This window comes from Crocodylus siamensis, chromosome 7 (assembly GCF_052110815.1).
Source record: "Crocodylus siamensis isolate JL-2025a chromosome 7, ASM5211081v1, whole genome shotgun sequence".
NCBI classification, from domain to species: domain Eukaryota; kingdom Metazoa; phylum Chordata; order Crocodylia; family Crocodylidae; genus Crocodylus; species Crocodylus siamensis.
Genome location: NC_143401.1, coordinates 13,223,340 through 13,250,875, shown reverse-complemented (window position 1 = coordinate 13,250,875; position 27,536 = coordinate 13,223,340). Strand labels below are relative to the sequence as shown.

Here is a 27,536-nt window from a genome sequence, read left to right as displayed (position 1 = left end):
GCCATTGCACTCACAACCCGCACCCCCTGCCCCAGCTGGGAAGCTTGCTCCAGCCCCAATCCCTCCCTCCCCCATCCCCCAACCCCAACAGACTTACCAGCTGGAGGCAGCTGTGTCCAGCATGGTGATGACTGCTACCCATTTAGTCTGTGGCCGAATCACCAAAGCGGCACCAAATCTTCGGATCTGATTCAGCCGAATCAAATCAGGCCAGTGATTCAAATCTCCGAATCAAATCACTGTCCCTCCAAATCAGCCAAATCTAAATCTGAAACAAATACTTGCCGCTTCACACAGGCCTATTCTCTATAGGTGCCCGTGTCCCAGGGCAGTTGCGAGCCTATTTGCAAGCTGTTGTAGTGAAGTAGCAAGAAGTAGTACTGTAGTGTGACCTAGTGGTTAGGGCACTGGGTTAGCAGTTAGTCCTTGTGTGTCCTACACCCTTCTGCGTGACCTCAAGTCAAGGGGTCCATCTGTTCATTGTCACTGTACATGACAGAAGTCAGGTGCTGTCTCTCATTATGTTTCTTTCTTCGGCCCCTAGCATGCAGCCCTTGGTAGACAGCTCTCACTGTGGTGTTAATAATGTCCCACAGATCAAAGCAAAGAGGGCCTTACTGTTTTAGAGCTATCTTCCCAAAATGCAGGTCAGAAAGGAGATGGGCTATGCAGTATTGGACCAACCTCAATTACTGCTGATCACAGCAACCACCCTGCTCCTAAACCTCAGCTAAAGGTGTCCAGAAGGTGCCCACTAATACGATCAGGCCCTGAGTGAAGCGGTGGACACTGGGTTAGGAAAGAAAGATCATGCTGGCCTCTGTCAGTGATTCACTCTGTGTTCTTACTCTCAAGCCCACTCTTGTCCCTATTTGGGGAATCACATGTTGATGTTACCTTATGAAAGCATCTGATGAAGTGAGCTTGGGCTCACAAAAGCACATAACTGATTTAGTTAGTCTGTAAGGTGCAAATCTACCCTGCTTCTGCCTGATGTGACCTTCCCCAGTTTTGTAAAGTGCATTGTGATTTACAAATGAATATCCAGGCCCCAATTCTCTATTGCTTTTGTGTCATTATTTTTACCAGGGGTGTTCAACCAACCTGTGAGCCAGATCCATTGCATCATCTGATCCACGGTGGAGCCCTAGATGATGTTCTTGGTCACAGTTCAGGAAGGCACTTCCCATCCAGATTAAGACTGTCCTCTGTCACAGCATATAAAATGTTCATTTTTGCTGTAGAAAGGAATTATAAGCACCTGTCCCAGAAATTACAGGGTGCTCCCCTTTCTTTGCCATGGCAGCCCAGCATTTGCCACCTCTGCTTTTGTAAGATGGAAAAGGGGAGAAGAGTTTTTAAAGCTCCTGAGAAGCATCAGTTAGATTAGAGCCAGTGAATATACGACCTAAATTGCAGTCTGTCCCTAGGAGAAAGGGTTTCATGATGAACAGCACAGTATGTTACTAGTGGAAAACTATGTCAAAGGAACAAGGATGTTTAGAGCAAGTGAGATCAATTTTACAAACGAATGAGTTCTCCTGAGCAGAAGGAATTCCAGTCGCATCAGCCTGGGTGTGGGCTGCGCTGAAGGCATTGAGTTGCACGCTTGCTTGAGCTGGATTTGACCCATTGGGCCAGATTTTCCTGGAACCTCAGCAGATCAGGACCTAGGCCTGTCTGTAAGGTCCCCGTGAGAGCTGTGGGACACTGAGGCACAGGCAATCAGGTATACTGGTTTCATCACAAAAAAAAAATAATAAAATGAGCACATGCACAAAGTGTTTAACTTTAATTGATATACTTGACACTGAGAAGAGTTTAATGCTATACTGATGTGGTGCATACTATGTGACACTGTGGTCAAAGGTTAAATCTGAGGTTTTGATTACAACTCTCGGGATAAAGACCTTCACATGTGACCAGAACTTCAGGGCTCATCTGTCTGGCAGGATCCAGGGCAGGACACTGCCGGTCCATCATGGAGGAGGGCATTGTGGGAACAAACACAGGTTAGAGGTTGCCAAAACGACCAAAGATTTTGGGTGCCAGGAACTCCAAAAAGGCCTTATTTTCACAGGTTCCTGCTCAGCATAGTCAGAAAATCAGGTCCTTTGGAGGCGTATCAACTTGGGTACTCCAAACAGGGCTGCCTCCAGTTGTCAATCCAGTTTGATGAGATGAGAAGGACAGAGTGAGGGGAACCTTAAACCACCATCTGTGCCTCAGGGGTTTAGATACTGGAGGAGAGAGATGCCCTCCACCAGCAGGGAGTGAGCAGGTGAGGGCTTGAGGGCTAGCTACACTATTGGACCCACCGTTCCAGCACAAAGGAGCTATAGGGCCACAATGAACCTGTCCTGGGTGCAGGCATCTCCTGCCCTGCTTGTTGCTGCTTCCCATGCAGGCCAGCAAGGGGAGAGTGGACAAGAGCCACTACGTGTTCCTCCTGGCGTGCCTCGTGGGGGCCGCCATGTGCCACCCTTGGAAAGCAGCACTGCTGTGGGCCACATATCTGTCTGGTCCTGCTCTGAGGCCTCACCTTTCTCCAGAGACCCTCATTGAGGAGTTAGTCCCCAAGACATGGCCTGTGTGGCTAAAGGGTGTCTCACCCTTGCCCTTGAGCAGTTGCTGCTCCCTTCCCTTCCCCAAATCTGATTTCTTTCAGCCCCAGTTCTGCCACTCCCAGCTCTCCCCTCCCTCACCAACTTCCCGTACCTAATCATCACTTCACACTCCTCGCCACAAGTTAAATTGCCATTTTTTTTATTGGCAGGTGAGCTGTGATGTGGATTTAACCTCACCTGAGCTGCTGGGAGGCAGAGAGCATAACTGCTTCTTGCACTAGGCAAAGTGGCCATTCACTGGCTTTCTGGGAGTGGGGGACGAGGTCTCAGTGCTGCTGGGGCTTGCAGGCTGGGAGTTTCCAGCCCTGCGGGGTTTCCAGGGTTGCTGAGAGGTCTCTTACTTGGAGGGGGAGAGGGAGGGAGTGTACCCAAGTCCCAGTTAATGGCCAGAGCAGGACGCTTGTTAGTGACCACCAAGGTGTGACCCCCTCCCCCACCCCGAGCGGCACTTAGCCAGGAGGGCAATAGGATCTAGTTTGAGGGAGGTGTCCCTTTCCTCCCCTTCTCCCTAGAAAAGCATAGGCCAAACCCAGTATCAGCTCCTCTCAAGGCACAGGCACCACCTTGCTGAACTTCCATCTGCCCTATTGCAGCAGCTGCAGAGAGGGGCCCCGAACTGGGAAGCAACCCAGTAAGAGGCAATTGAGATGCAGTCCCTCTTAGCGCAGGGGAGTCAGCTTCCATCTACTGTCCTTGTTCCCCAAGTCCTACTCCTGTCAAGCTCTGTTGGCAGGAGCCACTGCCATGTTGCAGGCCACTGTATGGTTTAGGAGAGGGTAGGACTAGGGGCACTGGACCGAGAGTCAGGAAGCCTGTGTTTTGTTTCAACTACACCAGTCACTCGGTGTGGCCTCAAGCAAGCGTCTTCCCTGCTCTGTGCCTCAGTCTGTGTCCCCCACCGCTGAGAAGTGCTGTCAGACCTGACTGCTCTTGTTCCATTTGGTAATGAAGGAGGTCACAGAGCAAGCCAGCCTCTTGCTGATAGTTACTTCCTATCTGTTCTTTCTCCAGTTTTTTTTTTAACTTTAAACAGAGCCCAGCCAAGCTGAAAGATGCATGGTTTGCTCCTTGTGTGTGGGGAATAAAGCCAGGAAGTGGTGCACACAAATCAGTATTTACCTGCTAGGTCAATGCACTGGCAATATCTATTGGTGCAATTAACAGTCTTTCCTCATCCACAGGGAGGTCTCTGCATTTGATGCTAATTTTGCCTACTGTTGTAGTAACGAGGAAGGATTTTAGCTGCTTGTTTCAATTAGGTGCTTTCAGTCTCATCTGAAATCTCCCCCTCTCTCCTTCAAACCTTCTCTGCTTGTCAAGTTTCAACAAAAGAGATCTACTGCTGTGTGGGTCCATCCTAGGCGCATGTAAACCATTCATGCACCCTCACAGTTCCTGCTGAAATCCTCTGTGGCTCTTTCTAGCTCCATCCCCTGACGCAGAGGCTTACTTGATAACCAAAAGCTAACAGCCTTCTGGTCTAGCTGCTACTAAGCAGCTCTGTCAACAGCCACCAGATCGATGGATGGCTATAAAACCTCGAGCACCACGCTCCTTGTATCATTTATTATTTACATTCCTCAATTTAAAAGATTTACAGCCCAGTTGTAAGTATTTCCAAAGGCCCTTTCCTCCGAGAGTTTAAACAGCACAGGAGTGAATTAGGCCACAATGCAAACAGCCCATCCCAACCTGGAATGAGAATGCTGTTGTGCTCAACCCCCACGGCTACTTCGCATCTATTGTAATTGAATTCTCAGTCATGCCTGTAAGATAATACAGACGTAATACACAAGGTGTAATCTAGCAGGGAAGCTGCACTGTCTTGTTGTAAGTGCATGGCCTGGCAAGCCAAGACTCCCGAATGTTGCTTCCCTGCTCTGCCACCGACTTGCTCTGTGGCCTTGGGCAATTCACTTAGCTATAGATGCATCCAGTCTGAGGGACTGATGTTTTCCTGATGTTCGTCAAGGGCCAGCTATGTGCACAACAAGTGAAATGGAAACAATTCCTGCCCCAAAGAGCTGGCAATCAAAAATATTAATGAAGGCACTCATTAAGGTTAGAATAATGCAGTAGATTAGTCTAATGTGCCATTTTCTAGTACCTGTAAATACAGGTACTAGAAATTGATGTATTGAACTAAGGCACTGAGGTGCATGTGTAGACACTGACCAGAAGCAAATTGCTCCTGGTCAGTCTAGGCAGCAGGGGGCTACAAGGGGTGGGGAGAGCTGTACTGGCTTGGTGAGATGCTGCCTGCCAGTCGCATGGAGATTGGGATGCATCCAGATCTCCACGGGTGGGAAGAGCTGTCCCAGCTGCCAGAACAGCTCTCCCCAACCCCACGGAGATCAACACCAGCTGTTAATCCACTGTGGGGCTGGGAAGAGAACCGGGGTGTCCCAAGTCCCAGCCTCCTGTTCTAAACTTTAAATAAGGCTCCCCTGTTTGTTATTGCAAAGCACACATAATTAAAGACATTATAGCCAACCTATTTATTCTCTACCAAGCATATTCAATCAAGGTAAATTGTTCAGCCACTGTTACCTGAGAGAGAGTAGCTGATTGGCAGGTTCCTCAAGGCAGGTATACTTGAGAGCCCCGGGGACTGGGCCTCTAGAGAGTAGTGCTGAATTTCTGGCTCTGGCAGTGACACTGTTTGTGACCTTAGTCAAATTCCTTAGTCCACCTGTGAACCTCTGTTCCACATCCCATGCCGCCTGCCTGTTCTACCTGGATTGTCCCTTCTTCTTTATCTGTGCAGCACCCAGTATGGCAGGGCCAGCAGATGCTACTATTATATACATCAGAGGTGTCCAACATGCATCCTGTGTGCTGGATACAGCCTTCAGGACTCACAGAGAGCCAGGAATATGGGGATAGTGTGTTCTGGGGAAGGGCTGAATGCTAAAATCTGGAGTACAGAGCCCCTTTTGGGGACATTTGTTGGCAGTAGGGAGATGAACGCTGGCTGCATTAGTTGCCTGATGACAACACTCACCCTGACGCCACCATGGTCCAGATCTGGACTGGAGTGTCAAGTGGATTTGACACACAGGTACTGAATAATAGTTGGAAGCATAGACTCAGAAATCCTGGCTGGAGCAGAGCAGACAGCAGCAGGATGATTTATCACGTACAACTGGGAACTGCGATGGGGGGGAAGTGAGCTCCAGAGCTGCAGCGAACTAGCAGTACACAGAAGAAGAAAAACAGCGCGTTATGAAAGAATGCTCCCCTGGCTACTAAGGATGTGCCAACAGGATGGTTAAGGCATCACTGTACAGCTCCAGACTTGTGTGATCCCTGCTCTGGATTCATGCCAAGCTGCCTCATCCCCATTCCCTGAGTTCTAGATGGGTACTGGGGTATCGAGACTGGATGTCAAGGTGGCCAGATGTGTTGTTACCCCTTTGTCTTGCTGGCCCTAAATCCTGGTGTGCCCAGCATGCTAGCCCAATTTGCTGCTAGGCATGGGAGGACTACTGGCTGTGACTTGCTACAGCTCATCTTGTAAAGATGAGCCAGCCTGACACTGCAAGAGTGATCCTAGGGAGTTTCACCACACAGGACAAGTGCTGTCACTCCTGGGCATGAGCATTGGCAGGATCAGACCTCAGTCACTGGTGTGTGTTAACCAAAGCATGGAAGAATAATCAACAATAAGGCAGGGAGCCTGGATCCCTGCTGGGAGAAGCCAAGACACGGGCAGTGGTGCTTAGCTTTCAAATGGTTGAGAAGAGCAGATTGCTGCCAGGCTGGAGAGAGCCATGTACTGCTTAGAAAAGGTCTCGCCGGCGTTTGGTGGGAGGAGAACTGAGGCAGTGCCTTCTGTGCCTGTTGCCTGGCTTTTTTCGGGGCTATGACCAGGATGTAGGCAGTCACAACACAGGGATCAGGAACAGACAGGTTCAGGAGGACAGTGTCTGTAAGGAATCGAAACAAAGACAGGCATCCTAGGTACAGCCATAAGCCAAGGGTGGATGTGGTCAGGAACAGGAGGCAGGGATCCAGACAGCTGTAGCTGTGCAGCACTGGGACAGGGGAAGTCATTAAGCTAAAGCCACGATCCAGCTCTCATATGACAAGAGTTTGGAGCAGAGTCAGGAGCCAGCAAGGCAGTCTGGAACAACAGAGTCGAGGATGTAGTCAGGAATAAGAGTCAACAGGAAACTCAAGCCTAGGCAGAAACACCTGTCCTATAGAGCTGCCCTCTGGGCACTGATGCTGCTGCTTATACCCATGCAGCCATACCCATGCAGACAAATGGGGTTTGGTAGCCCTGGCTCCTGACAGCTATGCACATCTAATTCTGTGCTGCTGTCACAGATGTCACTATCCTCCCCCTCCTTGCTGAACGCGTGCTCGGAAACCCACCGCAGCAGAGCCCAACGGGACTTGGCATGCCCTGGCTCTGAGATGCGAGGAATCCATGTAGAGCAAAACTCAGTTGGCTGCTGTGTCCCCCCGCCCCCAGGCCTGTCCACAGGGACATCAGGGGAGATGGGGGGCTGCAAATGATTAAGAAGGGATGGAGGGGCCAGTTGGCTGTGGAGAAAAAAAGAAAGCCACAGCAATGAGACCAGGGTGGCAGTGCCCAGCCTTGCAGGTGTCTGAAACCAAAAAGGGGCAGTGGTGGCTAGGACAAGGGGGAGGGAAAGGCAAGCAGGGGAACTGGGCTTGGACAGTAGGGCTATGCAAAGCTTTGGTAGCCAATTTGATTAGGAAGAGATTCGGCCCAATTGGGCAACCGGATCACTGAATCTGAATCAAATCAAGCATAGATAACACATGCCTCCTGGGACTGGAAGGGCATTACGACTGCCCGCAGGCAGCGGTGGCAGTGTTGGTGGCAGGGGCATGGCAACGGTGAGTGGGGACCATACACATGCAGTCGTGATGGTGTCGGTCCCATGGCTGATCGCTGACTGGGAGCCCCCCCCTGCAGCTGGATGCCGAGCCTGGAAGTGCGGGCAGCGCTTCTCAGGGGGAGCACCGGCACTCCGCCTGCCCCCCTGCCCATCACCTAAGCCAAGAGCGCTGGATCTCGGGGGAGCACCAGCGCTTTCAGGCAGGGCACCCCCACATGTCGCCTGTGTAATCAAGAGACCCATAAAAAGCTCCAAATCAGATCGAAGCCTCCGAATCAATTCAGAAGGCAGACAGCAGGAAACAGGACCTGAGAAGAGGGAGGAGGAGAAAGGGGTGGAAAGACTGCTTTGATTTTGACATCTGTAGCTGGCCAGTGACTGTGAGCTTTCTCTGAGTTCCCTTCCAATCATAGTGCTCTGGGGGAGGGCCATAGAAACAACATATAAGGCTGCGTGTAACCTCATCCCTGTGCCTTTTATGAGCTGTCTGTGGCTTTGCTGCAGCAGCAGCGTCTGAAGGGCTCTGACTTGATAGTAAGTAGCCTCTTGCCCCCAAGTTCTATCCAATCCTTTCCTATTTACCTTTGCTTACAGTCCCTACTGTTATCCATTCCTTTCAGCTTATTCTTCCCCCCAAATCCTCTTCTTTGTTCTTGTTAGCCTTTTTTTTTCTCCTACAAAAATAAATCTGTGTTTTCCCTGACAGTGTGTGATCACTGTGCAGGAAAGCACAACATATATTACACACAGACACACACGTTTTGCAGCACACCAAACATCATGAAGTGTGCTAGAAAAGCAGGTGCCAGGTCTTCTGGCAGGAGAGGGAGAGGGGGCAGAGGGAGAGCTGCAAGTCCCCCCCATCTTAAAAAAAACCCATAGGCGCACCCATGAAATGGAGAAGTCCCAGGGGATTCAATGTTCCTGGCTGGGGCAAGCTGCCTTCACTAGAGGTCCAGGCACTGGTGAAGTGGCTGAAGGAGGGCGTCAAAAAATGGCTGGATCCATTGTGTTCCAGTATGGTCCATGTGCTGGCAGGCATGTGCGACCCGGAGGTGAAGGGGAACATCTGTAGCAGCAAAACCCTCGATCGCTGGACATAAGTGCTGGTGAACAGAGTCAGGGGGGCAGAAGGGCAGAGACAGGGGGACATGAAGAGGGGGATTCACTGTACCATGCTAGCACTCCAAGAACCAGCCAATCTCCTCCACCACAACCATTGCCAATGTTGGCCAAGGGTATGGCTTCAATGTTGGGGTCCAGAGACACCAGACCCCACCATCTAGCAGGTATCACGGAGGCTTCAGTGGCTACCTACCTCGCCAAGGACATGGAGCCACTGCAATGCAACCCCTTGGCCTATTGGGCAACTCGCAGCCAGATGTGGCAGGATCTGGCCAAGGTTGCTCAGGAACACTTGCCCTGTCCACCAACCAATGTCCCAAGCGAGAGAGTTTCAGCATTTCTGGGGATGTTGTGACACCCCACTGCACCTCCTTGGATCCTGCTTTGGGAGAGCAGCTGGTGTTCCTGAAGGTGAACCTCCCGCTGCTGGGCTTCCCTAAGCTCCACATGCAGATGGAGTGAATGCCACTCTCCTCACTCTGTACCTGTTTCCTTTCTTTAGTTGCTTTCACAACCATTTAATGCCCCGCTCTCAGAGCTGGAGGCTGCAGTTCAATTTTTCACCAGCCAGCAGAGGACGAATATCTCCCTGCTGAGCTCCCATGTCAGGACAAACTTGGAGGTATGAGCTGGGGATATGGGGAAGAAAGAGGCCCCAGGTCCTGGGCATGACCTAAAATTGCACCCTGCCAAAATAGGGAGTCCTGGTGGGACTGCCAGTGGCATGGCAGCCCCAGGAAATGCCAGGACCATGAACCTACCTGGTAAAAGGTGGATAGGAGGTACCTGATAACCTCCAGCCACCGCATGCATGTACGCACAGTTCTGGCTGGGGAAAGCCCAGACCTGTAAGATCTTTGAGAGGCCTGAGGCTTACTGGTTGCAGTGGAGCTGTGAGGGGGAATTGTAACTTCCGTTTGAGGATCAGGACTAAGAGATTGGAGAGAGAGTGGTTTTCTTGTGAGAAATGTGCCCCTACTGATAATTGCATGTTCTTGTCTTTAATAGATGTCTGGTGTGCATTTGTTCTGGTGTGCAGTTGTTGTTTGGTCTCTCCTATGTATTTTCCATCAGGGCATTTGGTGTGCCGGATAAGATATATAACATTTCTGGAGGTGTAGCTGTAAGATCCAGGAATGGTGATGGTTCTCTTGTGGGGTGTAGTAATTGTGGAGGTACTGGAGATATGTTGGCAGGTTTTGCTTTTCTTGTCATGACATGGACTGGATCCATTCAATGTGTTTTGGGCTGTAGGAAGTTTGCTTCTGGTGATGAGGTTAGCGAGGTTCGGTGCTTGTTTGAATTTACAAAACACTTTTCACAGATGAGCCCATGAACTTCACTTCATCAACCTCCTCAATACAAAAACTCATGAACTCATTGTAGACATTGGATTTATGACACACTATAACCTGCCCTATATCTGACTCCCCAGGTACCTCTCCAATTTTACCTAGCTGCTACATCCCCCTCCATCCTTCCCCCCCACCCCCAGCCTGTCTCTCACCCCCTGACACCTCAATTTACATTTTCACTGGCTGGCTTTCTTGAATGCATAACAGCCTCTGGCTTCTTTACTATTCATTCCATCCAGGAAGAACACACACACCAACTGCTTCCTCAGCCTGACGAAGTGTATTTAAAGCCAAAAGCTTGCCAAGATACATTTCTCCAACTATTAATTTGGTCTAATAAAAGATCAGATTGACCCAAAGAGCCTTGCCTGCCTATTCCTTAGATCAACATGGCTACAACTAGAAACCCAGCTAACGCACACGAGTGATATGAGTTTTGCTTTCAACAGTTTGAAGGGCACTTTCACAGAAGGCCCTGCACCTATCTCCTTGAAGCCTGGCAGGCTTTGTGCCCTCAGAAGGGGCTACCATCCCTGCTGTTTTCATCCAAATCTGCAAAACAATTACAAAGTTATAGGTATTTTAGGGATTCCCCATTAAACTCTGTGGCCGAATCACCGAATCAGCTGATTCAGTGGCCAAATCTCTGAGTCCGATTAGGCCAAATCAAATCGGGACAGTGACTCGAATCACCGAATCAAATCGCTGTCCCTCTGATTCAGCCGAATCCGAATTGAATACTTGCACCTTCATGCAGGCCTAGCGGACAATCTTCTCCAGCCCCTCTTGTCTTTAAGAAATGTACCACAGGATTATCATCCCTTCTATCCCAGTGGCGCTTAGGAGTTGTATGTACACAGATGCACACACAATCCTTAACTGAAGAGCTTACAGTAAAGTCCTGATCCAAAGCCAAGTTAAATCAGATGACTTCATCTTCCTGAGAAGTCTTTCCATTGATTTCAGTGGGTTTCAGGTAGGCCCTGTTCAGGAAAGCAGACTCACTATCCCTGTGACTTGCTTAAGGTCACACACAAGTCTGTGACAGACCCTGGATCCTCTGTTCCTCACTCAGTGCTTATCATTGCTACCACAGCAGCACCAGGATGCCCCAAGTGAGGGCAGGACCCCGCTGTGCTGGGGGCTGCAAAAACACCGACAGACCATCCCTCTCCAAAGACCTTCTAGCCTCCATAGACAGAAGGAAAAGCTAGAGGGAAAGAAGGCACAGAGAGGCAAAGCAAGCTGCCCAGGGTCACACAGGCCTCAGAAAGAGAGCCAGAAGTAAAACCCAGGTGTCCCATGCCTAGTTCACTGGAGTAGGCTCTGCCTCTCCACCACTATATTGCCCTTATCAGGATCTGAATCTCTTCCCCACAAGACCCCCCTGCCCCCACTTTGCTCTCAGCTGAAGCTGCAAATTGGCTGGTTCCAGACAGTCTCACCCTAAGGGTGCAGACCCGCAAGAGCTGGTAGACATCCCAAGCAGGGGTGCTCATCACACTGGCTGCCCGAGACCAGCCCGGGCTTCAGCCTACTCCCTCTGCCTGAGAACATGTGCTTAGCAGATCTATCAGCACCACTCCCACCTCCTCCCAGCCTGCTGGTTGCTGATGGGAGTGTGTAAATCCAGGCAGCTGCGCTGATAAAGGTGCTGCTAACCTGATGCATAAATAACACTTAGACAGTGCTTCACACATTCCACTCTGCCCATTAAATTCAACGATCTGAAGCAATAAAGCCCACGTCCCTCCCACTAATGAAATTGGCCAACATTCTTGGTTGATTTTTGTCTGAACTGTTCTGTTTTGCAGTAAATTCTGCTCAGTGGCACCAGCCTTGATCATTCCTGCCGTGAACGTCACTTAGCTTGGAGCAATTTCCCTTAAATAAAGATCGCTTGGAAGGGCCACTTTTAAATGAAAGGGGATTTAGAGCCCGCTTTCTGCTGGGCTTTTCATGATAAACTGACTGTTTTTCTGCAAGATTATAACTCATTTATAGAAAATGCTCATTCCAGCCAAACAAGGTCTGAGCCCAAAGAGGAGCTGGGTAGGTTTATTTGCAGCACAGGTCTGAGGAGTTATACAGGATGAAGAGTGATTGTGTTGCCTCTCTTCTTTATGGTGCTTTTCATCAGTGAATCTAAAAGTCCTATACAAAAGAGACAAACTTCATTTTACAGACATAAAAGTGGAAGCAATGCATCTTCAAGGCTTATACAGAATCCAGGTGTGCTGAGCACCAGTCCAGTATAGGCTACAACGAGACAGCACCTTTCTGTGATAGGGTGCATCTATGAGATGTTAACATTGCAGTAGACTAATTCATGTTAGCGGGGTTGGCAAAAAACATGCTGATGTGCTAACGCGCAGTAGAATTAATTTACTGTGCATTAGCGTCACATGAGAACTGTTCGTTTGCACAGTAGCACTGATTATGGCACACTTAGTACCTGTAATTACAAGTACTAAACTTAATGCACTGTAATTAATGCATTAATGAACTGCCCAGACTGAATAGGGACCAGGTATACTGCCATACACAGACAGAGTTAATACTCTGTAGATCTTAGGCTGAATAAAGCCACAGGTAGCATCCTTTGACATAGATACAAGAGAGAACTGGGCCGGAACAAATGAAAATATAAATATATTTAAGAATACATGCAGAATGATTTTCTGTTAGACTTGCTGGCTAAAGACAGACCCTCTGGAGAACCTAGTCTAGAATGACTGAGACACCACGTGTTGCCTAGTGTTACTCTCCAGGGCATCCCTAAATCCCAGCCTGGATTAAGCAGTGGAAAAGAGTGCCTTGTCATGAGTTTTAGATGGATTTAATGGGCAAGAAAATGTTAAAGGAGCTTGTTGTGACCCCCTTTTATTTCCTCTTTAAAACTGTGCTGGTGAGAAATGCAAAAGGAGATCTTGTCTAGGATGGTTTAGATAGGGATAATCCTGCCATGAGTAGAGGGTTGGACCAGAGGGCCTCTTAAGGTTTCTTCCAGCCCTACTTTTTCTATGATTCTATGCTGTTTTGCTATACTACTGATGACAAGTGTGTAAAATCCTAAGTCTGGTGGTAATGAAACTGGTTTAAAATTTGAGGTTTAAAAGTGGTTGCTTGTTTTCTCTTTTTTTGAATAAAAGGGATTAAGCTTTGGAGCAGGATATCTAGGGAGGCCTTAGTGTAGAATCTCCATGCTTGTACATTTTTAGAAGAAGGTTAGATAAACATTTGATTGGGATTTTGGGATGGTCCCTTAAGAAGGGACTTGAACTAGATAACACACTGAGATCCCTTTCAACATTTCTATTCTGTGATTCTGATAGTCTTTCTGGTTTCTGAATCTTTAGAGTTCACATTTTTCTGCTTTTCTCTGCATCAAGGAGGGCTAGAAATTTAGGATTAGATTAACACAGTTGTTCGGTCAAGTTGTACAGGGACCAGTATTTCTGTTTCCTGATGAAATTCTGCAATTTCAAAATCAGGTTTTCTTCCAAATTTAAATTGCTCAAAAAATCAGTCTGGGGGAAACATTGTTTGGGGTCAGTCAGTAGGTTTCTTTTTGAGGAAATCAAGTCATTTCATTTTAATTCAGCCTTTTCATTTCTTCATTACGTTATAATAAAGAGCATTACACACAATGCAGGAAGGTGCCCCGTGGGATTCACAAAAGTGACTAAGAGTAAAATGCCTAATTCCATCATAATTCAATGTCTGTTAGGCCCAGTCCCTACTTAGACATTCAGACATCCTACTAACTGCCTATCTATACCTTTAACCACCTAAATGCCTGCATAAATCCAGGCTCCCCTGTTCTTGAAATGGAATTGAGATTTTCTCCAGGGAAGGGGCTCAGTTGAAGAAAAACACCAAATACAGCTCAGGATAAAATTAGAGTGGGCAGCACTGATGTAGTTAAGAAGCTTGGGTAGAAATGAGAGGGATCTCAGTAGGGAGTAATGGGAGTAATAGCTTAACAAATATCCAATATCCAGTTCATTTAATCCATCCAACTAATCATAAAGATGTAGCTGCAATCAGTTCTTACACGTGTTAACAAAACTCACCTGAACACAGCCCCATGGGCAAAGCCTTCATGCTTCCAGTTGCCTAAGGGGACAAAGCGAATGCATTGCCCCAACAGGATTAGAAATGTGTATTTTTCTCCTTTGCAGCCTTGGAATCTGACAGCAAGGAAAGCTTTGTGGTTTCTTTTTTAATAATATAATTACTGTTTATTTGAGTCACAGTAATGTATAGCAGCCCCAGTCACAGACCAGGAGGGTCCCATTAACCTAAGTTCGGTGCCAACAAAGAACAGAGTTATGCTTTTAGCACCTGTTGTCAGCATGTTTTTGCCGTTGGACCATAATACTGTGCATGTCATTTATGCAGTAATGCTGGAGAGTCACAATTTTTTCATTCCACTTTGACAATACAGATAAACTTGTGTGTATTTTTGTGTGCACATCGGCCTTTCTCTTATTATATGGAGTATACAGGTAAATCTCTATTAGATTCCAAACTATTATGCTTGGTCTATATCCTATTTGCCTACTTCTGTTTAAATCTTTAGTGGTCTAGCTTTAGTTTTCTAGTTTTTTCTCTAGCTGTAAAAGGTAAATGTGAGGTATACCAATGTGATCAATCTGCATGTGTGACTCTTAAGGTACTTTCCACTCACACCAATGCATGTGTAGTTTAACTTTATGTCTTCATGTTTACATCAGAGTCTGTGCCTGCCACTTGGGCAGCACCTTTTCCTATGCTTGTGGCTAGAGTCACTTATTTGTCAATGCCTTGGACAAACTTCATGGTAAGTTTCTAACTGCTTGTGGGTTTTACACCTGCACACACTATCCCATGACTTCAAGTACTAGGGTTTAGGAAAGCCCCCTCACATGTTACAATAAAATTAGAACAATGACACCATAAACTAGATCTGGGCAGGCGCTACTTTTCCTGTTCTGTGCAAATGGTCAAGGTTTCAGGAGGATGGGACTGAGACCTTTCAGAGCTTTTTCTGGAAAAAACCCTATAGGGAAACTTATCCTAGAACCAGCAGTGAGAGCTGGTCCAAAACTGCTCAGAGGCTTGAGTGCGGGATCTCCTGTCAAGGTTAATACCCCAAGCTCAGGACTGCACCCTCTTGGGTCTTGCCCAGAAACTCTGTCTGGGACTGGACAAGACTTTTCAGAGATGACTTTCATCCAGACAGGTTCCTTCCCTCGTACACTCTGGCTTCAACTATTCATCAGTTTCTAATGAAAACACATTTGGTTGGAGAATTCCCAACCAGTTCTACTGCAACCCTTTAAAAAATCTAATTCTGTAATTAAAAGTAATAGGCTGAGCCAATAACAAACACAGCCATGAATAAACAATGGCACAACAGGCGGATGCACCCAGATAGAGTCTTTAATTTTACATGCGTGCAGAAATCAGTATGCAATATTTAAAGCTGCATCAAATCCTTAGTTGTGGATTATGAAAGATAACAGCGATTAAAAAATAATGGTGCTAAACAAAGAGAATTCTGTACAGAAAGGGAAAGGCATTAAATAAAAATGTGTGCAGATCCAAGCCAGTCTCGTCAGGGAATCCTGGTAGCCTGAGCACCTAATCATGAAATAACAGATTGAGCTGGAGGTAAGCGACATGCGCCGCTAATTATCAAAGGCCACAAAGGCCGGCAGGAGAGGCAGTCACAAACCATCCGCCGTTGGGATGTATTGATTGAACGGGGCTTCTCTCTGTCTTTCCCCTGAAGCGTAGGAGGCTCGGGAAAGAGGGAGCTCCTTTGGTGCTTTTTAAAACCACTCGTGCCAGTGAGGCAGAGCTCTGAGTGCCATCCTGCAGGACAGAGCTGGAGGGAGCAGTGAAGCAGAAGAATGAATTCAATATGTCAAGTTGCTTTCCCATTTGTTTTCATGCCGATGGAGCCTCAAATGTTGGTCCAAGCCCAGCCCTATCATTAACCTGCAAAAGGGTCAAACTGGCACCTCTTCCCACAGCCCCTGATCTATAAGCACAGCTGGCAGTTTGCTCCATCTTCCTGTCATATGGTATCCTCCTCCTGATACGTTAGCATACAGGGTCCCAGCCCCAGCCTCCACTAAGCTGAAGGGAGCTTGCCCCAAGGTAGATCTATAGCTCCCATGAAAAAGCCAGAGAGACCATGCAGAATAGCCAGCACTCATGAATGCTATGATCCTTACAACCCTCTGCTAGGCAGGGAGGTGCTCTTATTCCATTTGCCAATTGGAAACTGAGGACTAGGGAAGATATGTGACTTGCCTTGCATCACAGAGGAAGTCTGTGGTGGAGCAGAGAATTTCTTGAGCGTCTCTCAGGAGGCCTAACTCAGGTTCCCTAACTCCTGGACTACGCTTTCTGTAGCTGAGCTGAACTTTGTGGTCAGATCCCACGTGCTGGCCCATTGCTCCCAGGCTAATTTTGCCATTGGCTTCAGTGGGCCAGGTTGCGGGTGTCTCTGAGACAGAGTTCACCCCCTGCATCACCTTGCTGGAAGCAGGGGTCTGTGTTAGTCACTGAAGGACACACCCTTGGTGCAGATCTCTGTGCGCTGGATCTGGATCGGAGCAAGTTTCCTCAAGCTTTGAAGATGTTGTGTCTAGATCCAAATATTAGGACTCTGCCCAAGTGTCTCCTTTTGTCCAGAGACAGGCTCCGGCCCCATTCCCTGCAGCCAAGGAAGATGGTCTGCAACATCTGATATTTGGCAGCAGCTCAAAGCATTGGTGCGTGCCTTACTGTCCAGGAACAGGGGTGAACTGCATCTTGGGAAGGGGAAGGTGGCACAGGATGGCACTGGCTCAAGTCTTTGTTCACAGTCTCAGCACCCAAAGTCTTCAGTTTACCATGAGTAGCGGGTCCTACTTGCCGAGCCTCTGACCTCTTGGTTGCACGTGCTCTCATCTTTCTGGTCCCCACTTTTCCAGCTGCAGCCAGTGATTATTCCTAATAGATCCTCCTCTGCTGTGATGTATTTGCCCAATGCTGGACGATGAATCATGCAGACATTTCAGTCTATTGTAACTAATTGTCCATGGGATTTCTCATTAATTACATGATACACTTTGCCTTTAATGTCCCAGGAGCCACTGTGTGATGAGTAATTCTCTGCTCTGTCCCCCTTTGTTCTTTTCCAGATAGCAGCGCTGGAGAGGCAGATCTTTGACTTCCTGGGTTATCAGTGGGCGCCCATCCTGGCCAATTTTTTACACATTATGGCTGTCATCCTGGGCATCTTTGGGACCATCCAGTATAGATCCAAATACCTCATAATGGTAGGTACTGCAAGGCCAGTGCACCTTGTCAGCTAACTGATCTCCTGCATCTCCAACACAGTGCATGGTTAATACCAATACAGCAAGTAATAAAGTGGCTTAATTACCCAGAGGATCTTGGCTGGCTCCAGCCAGCAATCACAGTAGTGATCATAATTATTACTGGCCCAGATTATGTGAAGAAGAAGGTCTCTGTATCCAGTGCATGGAAAGGGAGGGTCGGGCGCATCTGCACCATTCCGGCCCTCATCTGTCCAGGGTCCTGCTACAAGCTGTGCATGGAGTTATATAGTTTGAAGGAGGGACACAGGGCAGGGACACAGATTAACAGCCTCCCGAAGGAAGCCAGAAGTGACAGCAGGATCCTTTCTGCTGGTTTTCAGAGGCAACCTCTTATCAGTTGCTCTTTAGAGCCAAACCAGAAGACCCCTTCGTATTTGAAAGGGTTCCTACCAGGTACTGTCTAGATTGAATCAGGAAACTCCTGGCAGGGTAAGCCTCACACTGAGAGCAAAAGTCCTTTCTAATGTGGAGCAGGCAGGAGGGGAGTGCAGATGTGTGAGCCAGCCTGGCATTTCCTTACTAATGAAAAAGGCAGCATGACTCACTAACAGGTCCCTGGGGCACCTAGAGGTCCTGGAGGCTTTTCAGTCACACAGGGGATTGCTGATGCAGCTTGCAGTGGCCCCACCAGGTTATGCCTCTATGTAGGGTCTGCAGGGTCTTCTCATGAACATACAAAAGAGGGTGAAACCTGGCCTGTCATCTGGAGGGTTTTGTGGTTCTGTTTGAAACTCGCCATCCTTTTGGGACCTGAAACCAAAGAGAAAGGCAAAGGAGGGCAATAGGGGGAGTGAGTAAGAAGGAAAGAGGAAGAGGGAGGGAAGGGAAGATGAAGGGGGAATCTCTTGCCAGACTCCCTCCCTCCTGTCAAGCATCTGTGGGAGTGGGAAGCAGAAGCAGCCTGATTGAGAGGACAGAGCCGGTCGCACATGGGTGAAGGGCCGAGCGTGGCCGGACAGGATATTTATCCACTGGAAAATGCTGATTCAATGGAACTAGAATGTTTCATGGGGACATGTATTTTGTTAAATTTTTTGCTGAAAAAATATCAGGTTGATAAGGTCAAAGCACCTGTTTGTAATATAATATAATATAATATAATATAATATAATATAATATAAATTCCAAAATGGCACAGACTTAGCCCAAGTGCTTCAGGGCTCTTGAAATGGCTAATTTCCCTCTTTTGATAAGGTCATTTCAGTATTGTCAAACTGGATTTTTTCAGACATTTTGTTCTGTGGAAAATGTTGAAGTCACTGAAGGACTTGCAGAAATGTCACTACTTGCCCCAGGATGGAGCTGCAGAGCTTTGACCTGCCCTCCAAGCATGGACGGGCGTTCCCCCTAATTTCTTCCCGGGGCAGTCTGGTTCTAGTGCAATTCCAGCTCAAGTCCTGGCAGGTCCAAAGGAGCTCCTTTGCTACTCTGCTCCGTCCCATCCCCACCCTGCCAGCTAATCCCTCACAGGGGTTTAGCCCAACAGGGTGCAGCTCTCCACTCACAACTGTTCCAACACATCTATTCCTCAGTCTCTTCACCCCTTGTGTATCTTGCTGGATGATCTTACCATCTCCTTCATTCCTGAAGCAGAAAGAAGGAACTAGTGGCTACAGAATATAGGGTGGCCACCGGTGCATCCCCAGAATACAGAACATCCCTTTGGTAGGGTGGGGAACCCCTGGGGACCTCCTTGGCCAATCAGTACTGAAGGACAGGGCCGCCGCCTCCTTGGTCAGCAAGCGGTGGGGCCACTGGGCCCCTTGGCCAATCAACAGCAAGGGGTGGGGCCACTGCAAAAAAGCCACCTCTCTGGCTAGTTAAGCACCTTGCTCCTCCTGGCTGTGCACTGCTCAACCTCTACGCACAGCCAACAGAATCGTGAGGATAAGTGACTGACATGTCTTTCCACAAATGAACTGAAAAACAGGACTTTTTGCAGTCTGTTTCTCATTCAGAAACAGACAGGGGACAAAGAGTTTAAAAGCAGGACAGTTTGCTATAAAACAGGCCCAATGGCTCCCCAAGCAGGATGAGATGAAGGAAGGAGCTAGGAAAAGGAGGACTAAGACACTGGGGTTGAGGCAAGGAGGAAGAGAGTTGAGGGCTTGTTGGTCCCTGAGTGCCAGTGCTGGGCTTCTGCTCTGGACACAGGCTCCGTAGTGCATCCTGATCCCCTGCAGACAATGCAGCACAGGCCACCGGGTGCAGGAGCGCAGAGCATAGGCCTGGAAGGAGCCTCCTGGGTCACTGAGTGCAGTCCCTTGACACCGAGTTAAACAGTTCCTTTTAGAGGTGGATCCAGCTCCATCTTAAAGCCAGGGTACTCCCTGGCCATCACTGCCCATGCTGGGAGGCTGATCCAGAACCACACTGCTCTGAGGGTGGGAAGACTTCTGCTTTCCATCCTAAATTATCCCTGGCCAGTTCACCTCCATTTGTTCCTGTGCTAATGCCAGCATATAGCAAGCATGTCAAACTCAAACCCTGGACCTCAGGGCTCCTTCACGGGCTAGATCTGGCATGGTGCAGCAGCAGGATCGAAGACAGGGCCAGCAGGGAAGTCAGTGGCTGTAGTAGGACTGGCAGCGGTAAGGTAGGCAGCAGCAGGACCAGTGGCCTCAGGCAAATGAAGCTGTGTTGGCACAGCCCTTGCTTGCCCTGCTGCTGTTGATGGCCGTGTTCACGAGGGTCAAGGGCCCTGGATTTTTTGGCAGGCCACGTTCCCCTCACCTCCCTCCCCCCAACCATACACACTTTTGGGAGCCTGGTGGGCCAGGTGATGTGGTTTCACAGGCCAGATCTGGCCTGAAAACCATCATATGCTTTACACCCCTGACTTCCATTATAGAGAGCTCTTCTCCCTCCCTTGTGTTTGCCTGATAGTCTTGTTGCATTCGTGTCCTGTTCTTTCCCTGTCCTGAACACATTTGTTATCGCTTTTCTGAGGGCTTGTCAGCACAGAGCCTTCATACTGATGTCGTTGCTTCCAGTGATAACCTCTAGTGTAGACACACTGCAACCAGGTATTAAGACTTATCCTGGAGGATTTTACAGCACATTGTACCCAGCTACCCCCCTGAAAAGCCCTTTTTAATCCTGGTGCAACACAAAAGATCTGTCCCAGGGTGGTTTAATTTAGTAAATGCTTTAAAATATTGCTGGTCATAGGCGTGTATGTTTTTTTCCCCATCACTATACCGGCAACAGCCCGCAGTTAGACACATGTTAACCTACCTGTAGGATTTACCTCACTTTGGGGAATTGGCATAAAGCACAGCTCACATCCAGCTTCTGCGGGTTTATACTGGGTGCGCACTGCAGGGTTTGCCTGCACAGCTCCATGGAGATCTATGCCAGCAAAGCTTTTCTAATGTAGACAAGTCTGCAGTGTAAATAATCCCAGTGCAGACAGGCCCTGACTCTTGCTAAATGATGCTGCAATTCCCAGCCCATTATCTGGGAAATGTGATCAAGTGACTGTAGCAGGGGCCAAACGTCAGCTAATTAACCCTATCAAACTCTCCCCGCTCCATGCCCCAGGGAAAAGTTAAATTAACATCATTATCCTCATTTTATATTGTCAATGACTACACAGAGTGCAAGGGCCTGTGGGTTGGACACTGGGATTTTAAGAAAAGGTCTGTCGTGGACTTGATGCACGATCCTGGACAAGTCACAGTGTCCCTTCTTACCTCCCTTCCCCTCCTGTGGAAATGGGGAGCCATTTCTGAGGTAATGTACAGGACAGACCCTCAGAGGAAAGGGCCTGGAGATTTGCCATTTATTTCTATAGACCAAATTATGTCCCTACCTGCAGGGAACAATTGCTGAAAGAGGGTTTCCTCTGGGAAACTATTGCAATAGGCATTTAGCTCTTTAGATCCCACAGGGCAACACAAAGTGTGTAAGCCTCACAATCCCCACTTTACAGACAGAGAAACTGAGGCACAAGGTGGTTAGGCAGCTGGGCCAGGGTGACAAAGCAAGCCCAGAGCAAAACCAGAACCAGAGCCAGAGCAGAGATCCCCTAATCTCAGTCCAGGTCACTGGGCCTCTGCTGGGGCTGTGAACGACACAGTCATTGATGATGCTGTGTGACCAGGAGGTTTGGAGAAGATAAAATTAGTGCACCACATCCATTATCTCAGTCTCTGTAGAAGACTTTTGCAGAAGCCTCTTGTGTCCCCCCTCCTACTCTGCTCTGCACCAGCCCATGGAAACGCCTGCACAGGAGCAAAGCTTGCAAAGCTGGGATTCAGAAGCAATGATTTAACTCTACTGAAACCATTTCTCTGATGTAGGGGCTTTCTGCTTTAACTGCTCTTGGCACCATGCTTGGCAGGGAGGAACGGACCATGGTACAGGGCAGTCTGCTCTCTGTGGGCCTGAATCACAGAATGAGATTCAGGTCAGGATTTTCTTAAAGCAGTGATTCTCATTCAGGGTGCTACTGCACCCTGGAGTGTTGCAAGAGCCCTTTATGGGTACCATAGGGGTGTTGCACAATACCAGCACTGTTGGGTGTGCAAAGACCTACACATGATTCACAAGATAGACCCAGAGTTTTCAAATAGAAACCCATAATGTCACAACCATTTGGATCTATTGTGATCTTTCTGAGTTCTTTACAACAGAATTGTTTTTTATTTTTCAATAGTTAAAAAGAAAGAGTGAATACTAGAGCCAGCATTTTCTGAGTAGGCCTTGGATTTAAAAAGGTTGAGAACCACTGTCCTAAACTGTGGGAGTGTTTAAATCAGGTAAGGTTGGGTAAATGGTAAAGGAGAAAGTAATTTCTGAGCCCTCCTCTGAATAGTTCATTGCTATGAGGCAAGTAGCTTGACTAGTGGCCTGACCACAGGTCAGGGAGCCAGGGAATTTCACATTTGATGAGGATTCATTAAGAGCCTTCAGAGAAGTCACTTTCTCTCTGCATGCCTCAGTTTATCTGTCTGTAGCACAAGGATAATAATACCTGTCTCTTGGGGAATGTTTGTAGAAAGATGGGACTAATTAGCTGATACGGAGAAGGTGCTGCATATATGCATTAAATTATACACTTTAATTTCCAGAGATCCAAGTACTGTAGGGGGGCTACAGGTTACAGATTCTGGCCACAATTACTCTTTCCCAGATGCTAGTGTAAAACATCACTGAAGTATGGTATGAACCCAGTAATTAAAGAAAGCAGAATTGGGTCCATTATTAATAAATGGGGCAGATGAGTGCTTGTGTGCTAAGCCCCGTTCCCTGGGCACAAACACACTGCCTCTTTCTGTCCATCACAAGGGTATGGAACCTGATTCAAAGCTCACCGACATCAAGGAAAAGCCTCCCCATGGCTTCAGTGAGGTTTGGATCAGGTCTATGCTACAGGCAAAACTCAGAGTCCAGAGATAACCCAAGGCTGCTGGGTCTCTCTAAAATCTCTGCTTTGCCAGCTGTTTCTTTTGACTGATGCTAATTACTAATGCCTCTCCTCTCCCCCCCCCATTCTTTGCTTCTGAGCTTTTGCCTCTCTCTCTCTCTCCCCCAGTATGCGGTGTGGCTGGTGCTGTGGGTTGGATGGAATGCATTCATCATCTGCTTTTACCTGGAAGTTGGACACCTGTCACAGGTAATTACCTCTGTAATGGCATCGAGTGCCGATCTTCCTGGAGCCATTCTTCATGTAACTGATGCTATTCCTCACCCCAATGGAAGTTACTGTTCGGGGAGGCTCTGTCCTGAGCATCACAGCGTATCCCTGCAGCTGCTTGATGGCTGGCCCCCTCTCCTGTCTTCCATTCTTGCTTATTGAATGATCACAGTCCAGAAATCATGGGCCAAAGGCCCCAGCTCAAAGGAGTATATGCCTGGATACGTAGGTGACTGGTAGACGTGCCTCCCCTGATGGGGCTGGTGTCCCCCCTGATGGCCGACACTGATGCTGTCGGCGAGACTGGTGCCCCCCCCACCACAGGGCCACTGCTGTTAGTAGCCACCCAGATTCAGGAGGTACCGGTTGCTCATGCCTGGGTAGTTGCTTTGCTGGTTTTGCTGTGTAGTGGAACAGGGCCTGGGCGGTTCATGTAGAAGACAAGGGCAGGGTTCTCGTGCTGGAGACTGGAGCCAAGGAGACCGGGTCAGGAGTCAGGAGCTGATCAGTCAGAAAGGCAAGCCAGAAACCAGAGCTGTGCAAGAAGTAGCAAGCGAGAAGCTGGGTGCAACAGTCTTTTCTCAGCCAACATGGTCCTGTTGGTTCTGGGCTGTGAGGTTTGGCCATGGCCACCCTCCTGTAGCACTGGGGGGTGACTTTGCCAAGTCCTTAACTACTTCCAACTGGGCTGAATTCTCCCCTGCTGGACCCAGGTTCATTACAGTCTAATGGACTGGGCACTGAACTGGGGCTCAGGAGACGTGGTTTGAGTTCCTCACTCCATCACAGACTTGCTCTGTTGTTTTGAGCAAGTCACTCAGTTTATCCTGTGCTTTCATTCCCCACTGATCAAGCGGCAGTCTCCCTAACTCATCGGGCACTAATGTCCTACGGGTACTCGACCCAGTACAGGCACTTGGGGCACTTCCCCAAGTCAGGGGACAATAAGTAAAATCTCCCTTAGTCTGCAGACCTCAGGGCTCTCTTAGGCATAATTTAGACCCACCCCTCAATAAGTCTCCCACACCAGTCACAAAGGAAGACTTTATTGGTTACAGGGGTAGGGTGAAAATAGGGTACAAGATTGAGCAATATCCTAGAAATCCTAAAGAGCAAACAGTCTGGCTGTGGTAGCCTTTTGATCATGCATCTGAGTTACTGCCAGCTAGATATCTAATCAGATCCCGAATAGCTTACTCACACACTTCATCCAGAGGCCGGTGAGATCCTTTCTAGCATCCGGCTGCTCCTGCTTCATGAGTTTTTGGGGGAGAGGGCCCTTTCAGATGTTTATGCTCCTCTGAGTCCCCCCCTCTTGGCTCCAGCCTCACCTCATGGCTGAAGAGCCCCTCCTAACTTATATAGCCCCTGTGACCTCATACACCCGCTCCAGTGGAGGCCAGCCCCGGTTGGCTATCAGCCAACCAATTTGAAATACCTCACCTGTTACCGGGCGGATCCCAGCCCACCAGGTAGATGCCCCTCACCCAGGTACCAGTCCCGTGGGCAGAGGGAGCAGGTTCCCCCCTCCCTCAGGAATGCAGCCAGCTCAAGTTACCTAAAGAGACGGGGTAAGGGTGTGTCTCCTCTGCTGGGCCCACCCTACTCAAATGGTCACAGCACCCGAGATTTTATCACATTGTCACAGGGCAGAGATTTGGGGGAGAAACCAAGGTGGCTTTCTGCCACACCCCTCACTGGCCTCTCCTGAGCCAGCCCATGCTGCCCCTTTTATCCCCCTCCAGGTGACCCAAGGGGCCAATCAGGGGATGGGGGGGGTGAGTCTCTGGGGCCTGATTGGTGCAGAAAGGGAATCCCAAGTCCTCCAATCATCTTTTGCCTTTTCAAAACCCCTGGGCCAGGTCACTACCAGCCAGCCTGTCACACTGGCAATGAGGATCCTATCAGGACATACCTTCACTTCATTTGTCACCTGTACCAGCACGTAGGCTCCTCACACATGGTTCTGCCAGTGTGACCTTCAGCGTCCCCCACTACTCCCGCCCTGAGCTGCAGCCAGTCACAACTGTTCTGATGGAACAGATTTCCCCTGAAAAATGCAGATTTGGTGAAATTGAAATGTTTTACAGGAACATATCGATCTTGTCAACATTTTCCTGGGAAATCATCAAAACATTTCAGTTCAATAAGGTCAAAATGTTTCATTCCATTGATCATTTTGACTGTTATGTTGTATTAGAATTTATAGTCTGAAAAATCCAAACATTCAAATCCAGATGAAATGTTCTGATCAGGCTGACATGAAATATTTTGGGATCACTTCAATTTGTGAAAAAGTTCAAAGATTAGCATTTTGTCCCAGTTTGGCATGAAACCAAATTCTGAAATCTCAGTGTTCCCATGGGTAGAAATGCCATGTATCACTGAGCTCCATGCAGGCTCTCTGCAGCTGAGACTGGTGGCCTGTTAGGAAGGCAGACAGCTGTCCTAGAGGGGAGTGTGTCTGGTCCCACAGCTTTGTTTGTGCTAACACACACCGCATGCTTATTTCACATTTCTCTTACCCAAAATAATATAGGTTCATGCTCCTTCTGAATAAGTGGGATTTAGAGCCTGACTTTTCTGCTTCTTGGGCAAGTGCCCTAGCCTCTCCTCATAGCACAGGCCTGGTGAGGAGCAATGCCTGTGAGGACTAGCTTCTTCCAAACCCTCTCTCCTTAGTGGGTTTGGAGGACGCTAGTCTTTTCTCACATAACTTTAGACATTGCTTACTTTCTCTGCACGTTTTGGGTATGATAGCTTCTCTGCATGGTGTTCTGGATATTGCAACATTGGGTTTTACCCCTGTTATTGGGGAGGGATCACAGGGCAGAGCCACAGGGCTAGGTCCCTTTAAGTTGAGGACTTTTGAAGTCAGAAGGGGTAAAGAGATGCAGCTGGGGACAAGCAAGTTGTGGACTTTTGAAGTCAGAAGGGGTGAAGAGATGCAGCTGGGGACAAGCTGCAGACCCACCCTTGCTGGAGACTGTGGGCTGGTAGAGGACATCCTGTGCTGACCAGAAAGGGGGAAGGGTCTGGAGGCATACAAGTTGGTCCCTGGCCACCAGCGGGGAGAGAGGAAAGGCCTGGCACTGGAATAAGGATTGACCACCCTCATAAGGGAGAGGGGAGACAACCCAGAAGCAGCCAGGAGTGCCCAGGGCACACGGGAAATGGACCTAAAGAGGTGTGGGTCACAGTAGCAGTGGGTTTTTTTTTTTTTCCATTGTTACATTTGTGGGCCCAAATGGGGTGAAATGTTATGTATCAGTATGATAATGTCCCTTCACAGTGTTTTAGGTCTGGGGGTCTTGCCTCAGTGGAGTGATATATCCTCATGGTGTATGGACTGATTCGTGGTATAACGGGTGCAACAATTATCTGCTCAATTATTTGTTTGCTGCATTTTTTGTTTTTTCTGACAACAGTTTCTTCTCACAGCTGTTTCCTCACAGTGATCCCCTCCCCTGTTCTGTGAGCTTTTCTCTTTGCAAGTCCTATGCTGTGATTTTTTTCCCCCAACCCTCACCATATTTCAACCTACACAATGTTGCCTTGTTCTAGTTGTTTTCACCTCGGACTGAGGTGACATGGGTGCTCTTGCTGAAGGTGGCACGAGAAGCTGGAATGCATTGTGCACTGACAGCTCTTTTGGTAATACCTGGAGTACCCCAGGATGAGACGATGCCCAGCATATTCCAAAAAGATTCATCTTTGGAGTGAGGGCACAAATGAAGTTCTGGCCCCTGACATGTCAGCACATGGAGAGGGATCCCCAAGATTCCCTGATTACGTATGGGGAGGGGAAGTGTACCATGTTGATGGGGCATGATGGAGCCAGTACCTGTGGCTGCCTCTAAGAAAGCATGCAGTAGAGGGTTGGGAATAGCTGCCTGTCGTACACCTTCCTGGGCTACTGTTGCTTCTTTATCTCTTCAGAACAATGGCAGCTCCCCTTTCCCCGGCCTTCCTTGAAAGGCAGCGGGTGACACCTTCCTTAAATTTAAAGGGATGTGCACATTTAGCGAGGATGGCGAAATCACCCTCTGAAACACCAGCTCCATTTACCCACCAGACAGAGATGGATGGCCCTGCCGGCTTTCCATTTTGTTACTTAGATCCATCACCGTCGCAGGAGGGGCGGGGAGTGCTCGAGGAGGTGAGGGCAAAGGGGTGGGCGGATAGGAAGTGAACGAGACTGAGGCCTGGCCGCAGATTCAAATGAGGAGCACAGGAGTGCTAAATTAATGAGACTGATTAATTGGGAATTTCAGGGCACTCGTTAATCACCCACACACACTCAGCACTGCCTCGGTTTATGGATTGCATAAATTAGACGACACAATTTCATAACCCACGTCCAAGGAGATAAAGCTGCAGCCCTCATGGCTGCTGTCTGCAAGAACACGCCTGCAGCTGTGGTTGGATCAATCCTTGTCACTGCCCAGAAACTTCCTCTAGGCACTTAGCAGTGGGGGAGCCATCCTGGAAGGCTCAGCTCCCTGTCACTTTGCAAAGCAGCTCTCTGTGCA

At 48.5% G+C, this 27,536-nt stretch overlaps 1 protein-coding gene across 2 annotated transcripts in view; it reads left to right on the top strand.

Moving 5' to 3' along the window:
- NKAIN1 (sodium/potassium transporting ATPase interacting 1) overlaps positions 1-27,536 on the top strand; it is a 221,563-nt gene that overhangs the window by 128,705 nt on the left and 65,322 nt on the right. Inside the window, exons 2-3 of one of the 2 annotated variants that reach the window (XM_090057908.1) lie at positions 17,163-17,300; positions 22,903-22,983. In XM_090057908.1, the coding sequence (XP_089914034.1) occupies positions 17,163-17,300; positions 22,903-22,983 (219 nt within the window). The remainder of the gene's footprint in view (positions 1-17,162; positions 17,301-22,902; positions 22,984-27,536) is intronic. The other variant, XM_090057909.1, reaches the window with a different exon arrangement.